We start from the raw sequence: 12158 nt of genomic DNA, 5'->3' as shown, positions 1-12158 counted from the left end.
TGGCTTCTGCCAGGAAGGTGCAACCGAACCAGAATCCAGTGCTGGGGGAGGGGGGTCACATGGCTCTTCCGGATGCACGGAGGTGGCGATGGCTCCTTTCTCTGAAGGCAGCTGTGGTGGAAGCCCTCATGCCAGATCAGGCCCCGGCTTTGTGGTGCTGAGCAGAAGTGTCAGCTGCTTCCCAACATGGCAGCTTTTCTGCCTGCAACTTGGGCAGTGAGGTTTTTGAGTCAGCAATAGTGGCAGCGGTAGCAGAAGTTCCCCTGCCAGGCTAGTTCTGCAGTGAGATTTGGGTGTTATTCCTGGAATAGAGTCTGCTTCTCACCCCTTCTTGGGAGTCTGAAACCTACCTAATCACCTTTTAAGTCTGCTGGGTGGAATATTTTGTCTGCAATGGAACCCTGGCTAATTCATTGTATTTTATTTTTGTTTCTTTCCCCCCTCTTTTAAAAATTGATATACAATTGGGATATAATGTTAGTTTCAGGTGTATGACATAATGATTTAATTTTGTACATATTGTGAAATGATCTCCACAATAAGCCTAGTTAACACCCATCACCACACACGGTTATACATTTTGTGTGTGTCTGTGTGATGAGAACGTTTAAGAGCTACACTCTTAGCAACTTTCCAGTATACAATACAGTTGTATTAACTATAGTCACCATGCTGTATGTTATACGCCCATGACTTATTTATTTTATAACTGAGAGTTTGTACCTTTTGACCCCCATTTGCTCATTTTGCCCACTCTCACCCCCGATTTCTGGCAGCTTCCAATCTGCTCTCTGTATCTATGAGCTCATTCTATCACCATGCTCTAGCGATACTGTCAAAAACATATTTAAACAATCTTGAATTCGGCCACTCCTCTCTACCTTCACTGCTACAGCCCTTGTCCAAGGCACTACCAGTTCCCAGTTGGACCTCCAACTAGTTCTCCTGCCTCCTCTCTTACTCCTTCTTCCAATTCTGTCCTTTAAAAAGTGGCCCGAGTGTGCTTCAAAAACACAAACATTCCAGAAGTTTCCACTACTTAGAACAGAAGCCAAAGTCTTCCCCAGGGTTTATGCGACCCCGCCCACCTCTCTGACCTCATGCCCTGCCAGTCTGCCATCCCCCGTCACCCACTGGTCACATCAAACTTACCGAGGTTGTTCTCACCGTAGGATCTTTGCACAGGTTTTCTCTCTCCTGGGCAACTCTTCTCTGAGGTCCTCAAATGACACGTCCTTTGAGAATCTTTCCTGACTGCCTCTTCCCATCACTCTCTCCCCTCAGTCCGCTCATTTTCCTCTGGAGCACTTCCAGCTCTCTGAAAACATTAGTTATGGATTTATGTCCATCTGTCTAGAACAGACGGATGTCTGTCTCGTACCCTGGGCACCTAGACTAGTGCCTGGCACACAGTAGAGGTTCAAACAAACGCAGGTGGAAGGGAGGGACAAAGCCCCTAAAGCACAGTTCAGGGCAAACTTGGGGACCCCAGAGAAGACTCAAGAGTCCCTAACAGAATTGCCTTCTTAGTTACTTGACCTTAAATAACTCCCTGTTGGGGTCACTTGACCTCTGTTTGAAATTCCTTTCTTCCCCCATTCGAGAGTAGTCAGGCTAAAGTCCGCCCAAGGCAGCCCTTACCCTCTCTTCCCGCCTGCAGCCATCACAGGCAGATTTAAGGTGACATCACAGAATTCTCTAATATCAACTCATTTAACCAAAGAAGCCAACAGGGAGGAGGCTTCTCAAAACAAAGAAACTTGGCTCTAAATAACATGATAATAAAAATAACTAGATTCTATCGAGGTATTATTTTGTGCCAAACAAGATTTTAAGTACTTTCTGTGTGTTTTCTCATTCAGTCCTGAGGAACACCCTTTGAGGTCATCGTATTGGTTATCTATTGCTGCATTACAAAACACCCTAAAACTGAGTGGGTTAAAAGGACAATCATTATATTTGCTCACAATTCTTGTGAGCAGTTTGGACTGGACTCAACTGGGTGGGTTTTCTGGACTCAGTTGGACAGGGCTCTGGACTCTGTTCCAGCCGAGAGGCTTTTCTCCCAGGACGAGAGACCATTGTAGCCATGTCACTTACACCCTGTGCTATCCTCATGCACGGGGCAGCCGATATCAGTCCATCTTCCTGTACAGAACCTGAATATTTTTTTTTTCGTGTAAAACACATAAGGGAGCCTGGTTCCTCTTTTCTAATTCTGGGGGACAAACATGATTGTCAGATAATGACTTCAGGGTGTCCAAACGGTAGAGCTGACCAGCTTCTGTAGCCTTCCTGTGTCTCATTTTCTAGAGGAGGAGACAAAGCCCCGAGAGGTAAAGAGACTTGGCCAAGGTTGCCCAGTGTTCTGGCCACTCAGTGCTCCTGGACAGTGTCCTACATCACACTCCCAGAAGAGAGGGTCTCTAGGTCACCCTCCCCACTTGTCCCCCTCCTTGGGACAGGCACCAGGAATGCCTGTGGGCAGAAGAATGTGCCGCTAGGGCACAAGGAGAGATGGCTTGGGGTGGAGACGGAGGTGTGGAGAGACCTGTCTGAGCTCTAGCTGGAAACACACAATAGGCGTCAAGGAGGGGAGCAGAATGCGGAGGAAGCACAGAGAGATGGTGGACTGAGGGGTCTGGGTGAGGGTTCAGAGAGGAGCTCTGGTCCTGCCTTTGAGGGTGAAGAAAGAACATCATCCTGTCTTGTCACCTTTTAATCCTTTTAATCTTTGTAGGAGCCCTACTCTCCCCAACCTCTACAGAGGCTGTCAGCCAGCAGTCTCTTCAGGAGCCAAGGCCACCATCCTCTGCAGCTCTGATGTAGCAAAGACACCACTTGTTGTGGAGGATGCATAATTGGACTAGCAGTCAGAAGGTGTGGGCTCTATTATTTCAAATCTTTACTAAGCACCTGCCATGTGCCAGGCACTGTTCTTAGCAGCCTCAAGGTGTCTGGGAGAGGCTGCTTATGAATAAGTAAACAAGTATATGACCAAGATCACCTCAGATAATGAATGACAAGAGCTATTAAGACAACAAGCAGGGTAATGAGATAGATAATGGCTGGATGGGTTGACATTAGTTTGGGTTGTGTGTAGGAGGTAGAAACAAGAAGAGTGTCTCTGAAGTGGTGAAATTTGAGCTGAGAAGGAGGCAGCCATGTAAAAATCTGAGGGAAGTGTGGACTCTGATTAGGGAATGGCAAGTGCAAAGGCCCTGTGGCAGAAATGAGCTTGGCATGTTTGGGGGAAATCTGACAGGTGAGAGGGGCAGGATTAAGAGCATAAAAAGAGGCCCCTTCTCTTTGCCATTAATTCTCTGTGGGATTTAAGTACATCTCATCTCCTTAATTCACCTCTAAATTTTGGGCATCTGTGAGTTTAAATAAATCTTTTTTTGGACCTAGTTCTATTTTTATTTTAACAGCTTTTGTTCCGAGGACAGGGCATTGGTCTGGGAGTCAGTCAGAAGACCTAAATTATGGCTCCAGAGTTTCCAGTAGCAAGCTGTGTGACCTTGGACAAATCCCCTTCCTCATCTGTAAACCAGGAGATTGGACCTCAAATTCCAACGGCCCTTCCAGCTGAGACATCCCAGCACAAGGAATCCATGTGAACTCTTCTTGATCCTATTTATTTTCAGCCCACATGTGGATATGCTCAGCATATGTCTGCTCCTTCTTCCAGGCGGTGCCATCTGGAGATCTACATACAGCCGGCATTTAGTAGATGCTTTTAAAAGCACAAGGCAACCTGAACATACATTAACAGGGGTGATCGAGTATATTGTCGAGTACATTGTGCAGCTATTAAAAGAACGACTTAGATTTAAATCCGCTGAGCGAGAGGGAAGTGCATGATGTAAGTGAGAATGAAGCTAGTGAAAATGACTCCATTTCTGTAAAACCAAACGACAAAATCTCTGTACGTGTGTATGTGGGTCTGTTTATGTTCACGGGTAAGGGTACAGATGGGAGAGAATAAACTCCAGTCTGTAATATTAGTTACCTAGGAGTGCTGAGGGACTGGGGGATGAGGAAACAGAAAGGGATTGGGGGAAGAGTATTCATTTTTCTTTTTTTTGTTGTTTTATCTTTGTTGTTTTACTGGTTTCAAATAAAAATGTGTTGCTTTTATAATCTTGGAAGAATTTAATACATCCCAAAGGAGTCAAAGTGCTAAGGGATTCATCCGCGCAGACGCCGACAACAGGCACTGCTCTGTGGGCTTGCTCAACCTCATGATAAGTCGGCCTCGGGTGTGCTTCCCCTAAGGACAGCAGACTTCCCAGAGCCCACCCTGCCATCTGGGCCTGCATATCAGTGGAATTTGGCAGATGGCTTGAAGTGATACAAGTCCCCGAGCCCTCTGCCCTTTGGAGACTGAGCGAGTGGGCAGTGTCTACTTTGATCTTATCAGAATGTCTCCCTCCCCTCCCGGCATCCGCAACCCTATTTCAAAGGCTGCCGGAGACACACTGGAGCTGTCCAGGGCCTGTGGGATATGAGATCACAGGCGTGATTCCCACACAAGGCGCAGTTGCTCCAGGCTTTTCCCTAGTCCCGCTTTAGAGCTTCAGTGGCAGCTCAGGCTGCGAGGGTTTTCTGGGGCCTCCCCGCCATCTCTCTGACTGCAGATGCACCACCCGCCCCTCAGGTCCACCCCGGGCGGGGGAGGGAGGGGAGCGTGTGTGTAGGGGGAGGGGCTTATTGTTAAAGCTTCAGAAGCTGTTTCCTGGTCATGTCATTCTCCCCTCCAGGAAATCCCTGCAGATGTCTATTTAAAGCCCCCCTTGCTGCTGTCTGTGCTCATTTCCTGGGCAGTGGGCTTCTTTCTCTATTTAGGAGCCCTTGGGCCTGGACGTTATTGAGCTGCCTCCCTCCAGCTTTCTTGTTTTAGCGCCAAAGAGGAAGCACCCTGCCCCAGGCTCTTGTGTGCTTCTTGATGCTTTTCAAAGCCCTCTCGAATTCCATTCCATTTGAATGGTCTCTTAGAATAACGCTCTGAGGTAGGAATGCTGGGAGTATTATCTCTATATTGTAGAGAAAATGGAGATTCAGAGTCGTTAAGCCACTTGTCACATCCCAGAATGAAGAAAAGGCAGTTCCAGGCCTTTGTCTTCCAGATCAGCCCACTCAGCCCATGCTCCATTGTCAGAAGTGTCCCCTCCCCACTGAAAGTCCCCTAAGAAATGGGCTCAGTAGGCCAAATTTTCATCTAGTGAGCCCACTCCCCAATTGCAGCTGAGTGACCAGGGTGGCTTTGCAATCCAGGATGACCGCCCAGAGGTTGAGGCTCAGAGACTCGCCAGATCTGCATGTCAGCTTCTTCGGTCCTTTTCATCTGTCCTTTACTGGGGACCAGCTGGTCCCTAAGCCAGCAACATCTTCCTCTTCTCCAAAGTTTATAGCTAAGAGCAAATAGGGATGGGGAATATGGGGAACCTGACCCATCATTCACAAAGGAATGACATTAAAACTTTCTGAAGACCTTGTCTGGAAAGGCTGTGTGCCAACACCACTGGGTGCTTTACTATGTGCTTGGCATTTTGCTGTGTGCTAAGGCGAAAAATACATACAAAAAGCATAAGATATTGGATCTAATCTAGTGTTAAGGCGATCAGGCTTATGTTGGTCGAACAACTAGAGACAAAATAAGACAACCTGTAGTTGAACCTGTTACCTGGTTTAGAGATGAATGGGATTTTAAGCATGTAGCCACCCCAGGGCAGCAACAAGCAACATGTTTAGTGTGTTAGAGACTAGGCACGTGATCTCCTTATCCCAGAGCTATCAGTTAGGATAGCTCCAGGAAAAATGATAATAAACATGAGAGCAGCAGCTATTACTTATTCATTGCATCGAGTACTGTGCTAAATAAATTGTTCAAATGCATCGCCTCGCTTGCTTCTCCCGACAAGTGTATAAGGTCTAGACTCACCTATCCTTGTTTTTATTGATGGAAAATCAAGGCTCCAAAAGCCTTCAGAAACATGCTCAAAGTTATACAGCCATCAAGGGGCAGTGCTAGGACCGGCATCCAGGTCTGTCTGAGGCCCAAACCCAGGTTCAACCACCTGTGTGTTAAATCGGAGATTGCAGCTATCTGTATGGTCCTCCCGCCGTCCAGCCGCACACTTGGAGGTTGATTGGTCACCGGCAGGAGCTGCTCTGTATTTTAAGTGTCAGCCCTGTGCTGGAAGCTGGACTACTCCAGAGAGCGAGAAGGCTCCATCCTGAGGCTTTGGAGCTCAGAGCAGACCCTACAGACAGAGGCCCCAGTTTCCTCCCCTGGCCTCATCTTTAAGGATGCTGATTTTCTCCCCAAGAATAGCCATCCCTCTGAACAGGGCATCTGAGGATAGTTCTCCTTCAGCATCTCTAGGCAGAAGCTTGGCGGAAGGAATGCTCTTACGCCCACTTGCTTTCCTGTCTCGTGATGGTCCGTCCATCTGGCTCATTCATGTATTCATTCAACAAATTATCATTGAGCACAGACTCTGTCCTGCCGTGGTCAAGGCACTGAAGGGGGCAGGAAAATGAAAACGGATCGGTATGAGAGACAAGACATTCTCATAAAAACACTCATCTAAGTGTAAGGGGTGAGGACCAGGAGGAAAGCACAGGTTACACATCCTGTGTGAGTTTGAGAGGAGGGGTCACCCCCACATTTGGCAGGAGCGGAGGAGGGGTATGCGGCAAGGAAAGTTTTGAGGAGGCGGGGTTTGAGCTGGACCTGGAAGAGAGGGTAGGGTTTAAAAATGTGTAGCCAAAGCGAAGGACATTCCAGATTATGAGAATAGCACGGGCTTAGCAGTGGGAGCGGGTCCATGCGTGGAAGAGAAGCAGTGGGAGTCAGGATGGCACTGGTGGGTGGTCTGTGTGCTGTGGCACAAGTCACATCAGTCACAGCCTAGCCCTTCTAGAAATAGGAGAGCTGGAAATAAGGCCCCAGAGGTCCTGAGAAGAGTCTTGACCCCTGAGTGGCTGGCCTAGCAGGGGACACACTTCCTACATTGTCCTGGGCTGCCTGTTGTTTTGGGAAGGCCCTCTATTGTCACGTTTACACCACCAACATTACTTCTCAGGCCTAGTCAGCCCAATGAACCCTAGACACATATGGCATTGGGGCTGGAAGGGAAGTTTATAGAGCATGTCACCCAGCATTTAAACTTAAAAAGAAAAATCTGTAGGATCCCACTATTCAAAGAGAATTACAATAACCTCAAAGAGAAAACAGATAAGCTGCTCCAGTTAAAGCAGGTTGGGGGGCGGGGGGCTGCCCATTCCATCTGCCATCACTCCCCACAGTAGCTCCTGGAGCACCACTGGGGAATCTAGGACTCAAAGAATCACCCCACCCAACCCCAATTTCATTTTAAAGATGTGGAATCTGAGGCCTGGAGTGGAGACACAGGGGCACCTGACCACGTGATAATGGTCCAGGGATCTCCTTGATCTTGTTTCTAAGATCAGGGGAGAAAGCCAAACTAAGTGCAGAGATGAAGGTGGGCCTCATTCTTCAGGTTGCATCTCCCTCCCTTAGTAGCAATGATGTTGGGGGCCTGGTGGCTAGAACAGCCCCAAACACCCCACTCTGTGGCCTGGTGGCTGTTGGCACTGTGCCGGCTCACCTGTGGCCTGTCTCATCCTTAACCTACTGGAGGAGGGAAGTTGGACAGGGTCTATCACTATGGGGGAGACGGAAGAGGGGAAAGACACGCTGAAATCCGTCAACCTCAAGAGAAGGGCTCTTTGGGCACAATGGTTGTTCTCCATATGTGCTGGGCATTTTATTATTTATCAAAGCATTTTCACAGAATGATTCTATTTAATTCTTACAATTAGCCTGCGAGGTATATATTCTCCCCATTTTACCATTGATAAAGGTGAGAGTCAGAGAGGCTGGGTGAGTTAACATCATGCAGGTGGTAAGGAGGCAGAGACAGTCACCTGGGCCTTCTAACTCTGAGTCTACAGAGCATAGTGCAAGTGAGAGAAGGAGGTGGCTCTGTGTGCGTGTGTGTGTTTGCGTTTGTGTGTGTGTGTCTATGTTTTGGGAGGCTGCCAGAGAAAAGTGCAGAGCAAGGGCTGAGGCTTGGAGTATGCCTGTGAATTATTATATAGCAACTGTTCCTTTAATCATATGCATCTCACTTGAGACTAAAGAAGCCACAAGGGAGGGACTCCTGGACCCCAGTGCCTAGTTAAATGCCTGTCCCAAGGCAGGTACCTAGGAAATATCTGTGGCACAAACCTGATTCAAGAGGGTGTGCTTGTGACCTTGTTTCTGGGTGAAGTTGTCTCAACACTAGAGGCTGCCTTGCCCACAGCCCATCCTCTCTCCCAGGTCTGACATCTTCCCACTTCCTCTTCTGCAAATGAGGAGAAATAGCAACAAAACGCCCGCCAATATGTAAAAGGGAAGCAATGAACATGCTTCCTTGCCCAAGGGTCCTTGTCACCCCTCCCCACCCCAGATGTGTGGAGTCAACCCCAGCTTTCCCCTTTGAAGTCCCCTGATCCTGCCTAGGTTCTGCCAGTATGAAGTGGCAATGGTACCCTCTGTTCTAGCATCTCCAGGAAACAGCAATCCTGATCCCCGGCGATTGCAGAGACTACTGGTGTGGGCTCTGGATAACTCTGGGATCAGTGCCCAACTCAGCACAGGAATAAAGAAGATATCCAAGCTCAAGACTCACACTGTCACAAAGGTCTGGACGGATTTCTCCAGCTCCTCGGAAAGCAAACTGGGTTGCCCATCCCTCCTTTACGGCCTGCCTTCTTTCTCAGCCCAGAGGAGACAGAGTGTATAGCGCATGCTTTGACATACACAGCAATCTCTTCAAAGATACATAGCTGATGAGAAGCCCCCAGACCCGTGCCCCCTTCCTGCCAAATGTCCCAGAAACATTTGCATCGGAGTGCCCAGGAGGAGAGACATTCTGGGAGGCCGAGTCAGACAGCCAGCACTCCTCTGGGGCTTGAAACATGTGATTAGCAGACCAGGCATCTGCTACTGTTTCCCTCCCTGACATTAAGGGCTCAGCTTCCTGGCAGCAGCCCTCCCCTTCCTCCCCTTAATCCTGAGAGTTGGCTCCAGTTGCTAAAGGAGCCACTTTTAGGGTTCTGACAATAATCTTTTCACCACCAGCAGGCCTGGCATCAAACACAACACAAGAATGATGACAAGGCTGAAAATGCAGGTCCACTTTATTTACAACGATCAGTTGGTGACACATAGATCTTTGGGCTTTTTGTGGCTTTGTTGAGAGACACCTGGACAGGTGCCCACTTCCTCTGTTGGGGTAATATACCCTCCTTCCTCATCCTGCTTTGAGAACAAGGAATCTGCTGTCAGGACCCCCCTGCTCTGACAAGCCTCAACTTGGGGACATCTCTCCTATGTCCACTTTCAGGGTAGTCAGTGTCCCCAAGCACTTGCCAAAGGTTGTCCTTACCTCCTCTGGAGGTCCTGTCTTGGTCTTGGTTGTGGGGCACCTAGTGGGGAACCACACACAGTCTGCCTGCAGAGAGATGCAGTGGGTGAGGAATCCCGTAGAGGTGCCAGGCGCCAGGGCACAGGCTTGCAGTAGCTGCCTGGTGCAGAGCTGTTACCTGGCTTGATCTGTGGTTTGGGTTGGTGGGACCATCCCAGTTTTCTCCAGAGACAGAGCGGTTAAGTCCCAATAGTCCCAATTAAGTCTCCACCGGGTAGAGAGGCCAGGCATAGGGCCTGGGAATTTTTCTTACTGTATATGGCAGCTGATTCCGTTCCCACCTTGGGCTCGGCCTCAGTTCTCCAGGGTCACTATTCCTCCCCTGCAAGAATGCCTACCCGGGTTGGTCTCGTCCCAGGGAGGAAGGCTAGACTGGCCAAGGGTGGGGCCGCTGCCTCTACCTGGCCAGGGTCCAAGGCCACCCTTCTGGATTTCTGGAAACTTCTCCCCGCTTCCCTTCTCTTTTGGGAGGGAGGGGGTGGTCTATCAAAGAGACTTGGTGTAAAGCATAGGGGGCAATTCCACAACGGAGGGCATCCAGAAACTCCAGATGGGGGGAGGTGAACACTGAATACTGTTGCTCCCTCCCCCACACTCGTCCCCCAATAATCAAGGGTATATCAGGCGTCACCCTGAGCCAGGATGAGGCGCAGAGTGGACAACAACGCAGACCACGAGGGAGGCAAAGGCTGGGGGACCCGGGGAGGCCAAGCGGGCAGGGCCGGGGTTGGAGGCTGTAAATCAGGCCGGCCGGGTCCGGGGCCGCAAGTCCTGCCGGGTCCGCTCTCAGCGCGCCTGCCCCGCCCGCTCCCTAGGGCCGCCCTTCCCGCGGCGGGTCTGCGTGGACGGCGGTGGCGCCGAGGCGCCCCGCAGGCTGCATGTCCTCAGCTCCCGTGTCAGGCTGAGCACCTCGGGCCGCTCGCGCTGGGGGGCTCCTTCGTGGCTCTCCTCGGTGTCCTGGTCTTCCTCCTCGTCCTCCTCCTGGATGCTGCTGAGGCGCGGCACCCCACGGCCGCGCTCAGCGGGCGGTGGCCGATAGGCGCACTTGGCGTTGAGCAGCCGGCGCAGCGGGGCGCGGGGCACCGAGGCGGCTGCGCCCCCAGCGCGGAGGTGCTGCTGGCGCACGTGGCGCGCGTCGCTCTGGCGCTGCAGACGCTTGAAGTCGCTGAAGGCCGCCAGCGCGGTCTGGCGGAGCAGGCGGGCCAGGGAGCGCGCCTTGTGCGCCCGCGCCAGCAGCACGGCGTGGCAGCGCAACACCACGGCCTTGTGGCGCGCCTGGTGGCGGTAGACCCAGGCGAAGACGCGAGGATGGCGCCCGTCCGCCGTGCAGTAGGTGATGCGCGGCAGCAGGTAGGCGTGCGTCGGCCTTCGGCCCCCGGGCACCCCCGCGGCGCCGCGCTCGCTCGGCTGCATGCGGATGCCGTGCGGCCCCAGCGTCAGCTTCATCTTGGTGCCTCCGCCGGGCCCGCAGCGCGCCCAGATCTTGCCCACGGCGTCGTCGGTGCAGCCGTCGCCCTTGGCGTGAAGGGTGACGGCGTTGCCCAGGTACCACACGGTGTAGGTCGGGTCCTCCTTGTTGAGCTCCACTTTCTGGCGCCGGCTGCGGAACACGCGGCCCAAACGCTCCAGCGGCCAGTCGGGCAGCAGGTCTGGGCAGGAGCGCAGGAAGCTGGAGAGCAGCGACGTGTAGGCGAGCCCGGGACTCAGACTCTTCGCCTTGCACTTGGCCTCATCCTCCACCAGCACGAATTTGTTACGTCTCCAGGGTAGCATCGCGGCGGCGGCGGCGGCCGAAGGGGCTCGGGGCGCCCGGAGCTCACCGGCGTCTTGCCCGGCGGCCGGGGGAGGGGAGGGCCTGCAGGAGTCCGCCGCCTCGGGGTCGCGAGAAACTGGGCGGCGCCAGAGACAGTCGGTGCCCGGAGATGCCCAGTGCCAGACAGGGCTAGCTTCGCAGATGCCCGGTGCCCAGCCGGGCTGGAGGCCGAGATGCCGGGGCGGCGGCCGAGCGTCCGGGAACAGCTTCCCCCGGGAGTCTCTCCAGCTGTCCGGGAAGCAAGGAGCGGCAGGGGCCGAGTGTGGCGGAGGCGCCCCCAGGCACCAACAGAGGGGATCTCGCGGTCCCTGCTGCCCAAATTGCGGCGGCGAGAAGGTCGCCCGAGCCGGGGCTGGCGGCTGGCTGCTCGGTGGAGTAGACGGAGAGCGCGACTGCGGTGGGGACTCCTTCAGGCGTCGCGGCTCCACCTCCCAGGGCTGCCTGCATCAACGGGCGGGACCGCCAGCTCTCTTGTCCCCTCCCCTTGTCGCCCTCCTCTCTCTCTCTCTCCTCCCCCTCGCAGGCTAGTGCTGCGCCTTGCCGGAGACCCAGCACAGGCGCGGTAGAACAGCTTTAGTCATTATTAGAGGGTGGGGGTGAAAGGCGCGGTTAAGAATTAGGAATCTCCTGAAGTGCACCCGAGGGCTTTGCCAATGTAAATTTCTCTGGCCTCAGTGGTGGTCTCTAAGATCCCCCTGGAGCATGCGGGATCCCCCTCCTCTCTTTGTAGGATTCCTCTGCCGCTCAGTACAGCATGTCCTTACCCCCATTGCTAAGAGTGATTTTGGGTGGGTTCTTGGTGGGGCCTCCTGTCTGCACAGCAGAAAACCAGCTGAGGTGGC

The 12158-nt window shown here is 52.5% G+C and overlaps 1 protein-coding gene across 1 annotated transcript; it reads right to left on the bottom strand.

Moving 5' to 3' along the window:
• Positions 1-9215: 9215 nt before the first annotated feature.
• On the bottom strand, positions 9216-11836 carry FAM43B (family with sequence similarity 43 member B). The gene has a single exon (XM_011357512.2). The coding sequence runs from the start codon at positions 11274-11276 to the stop codon at positions 10290-10292; it is 987 nt and encodes a 328-aa protein (XP_011355814.1). The 5' UTR covers positions 11277-11836; the 3' UTR covers positions 9216-10289.
• Positions 11837-12158: the final 322 nt, after the last annotated feature.

This window comes from Pteropus vampyrus, unplaced genomic scaffold, assembly GCF_000151845.1.
Source record: "Pteropus vampyrus isolate Shadow unplaced genomic scaffold, Pvam_2.0 Scaffold36, whole genome shotgun sequence".
Taxonomy (NCBI): domain Eukaryota; kingdom Metazoa; phylum Chordata; class Mammalia; order Chiroptera; family Pteropodidae; genus Pteropus; species Pteropus vampyrus.
Note: the sequence above shows the minus strand (reverse complement) of the source record. Positions and strands in the feature narration are given on the sequence as shown.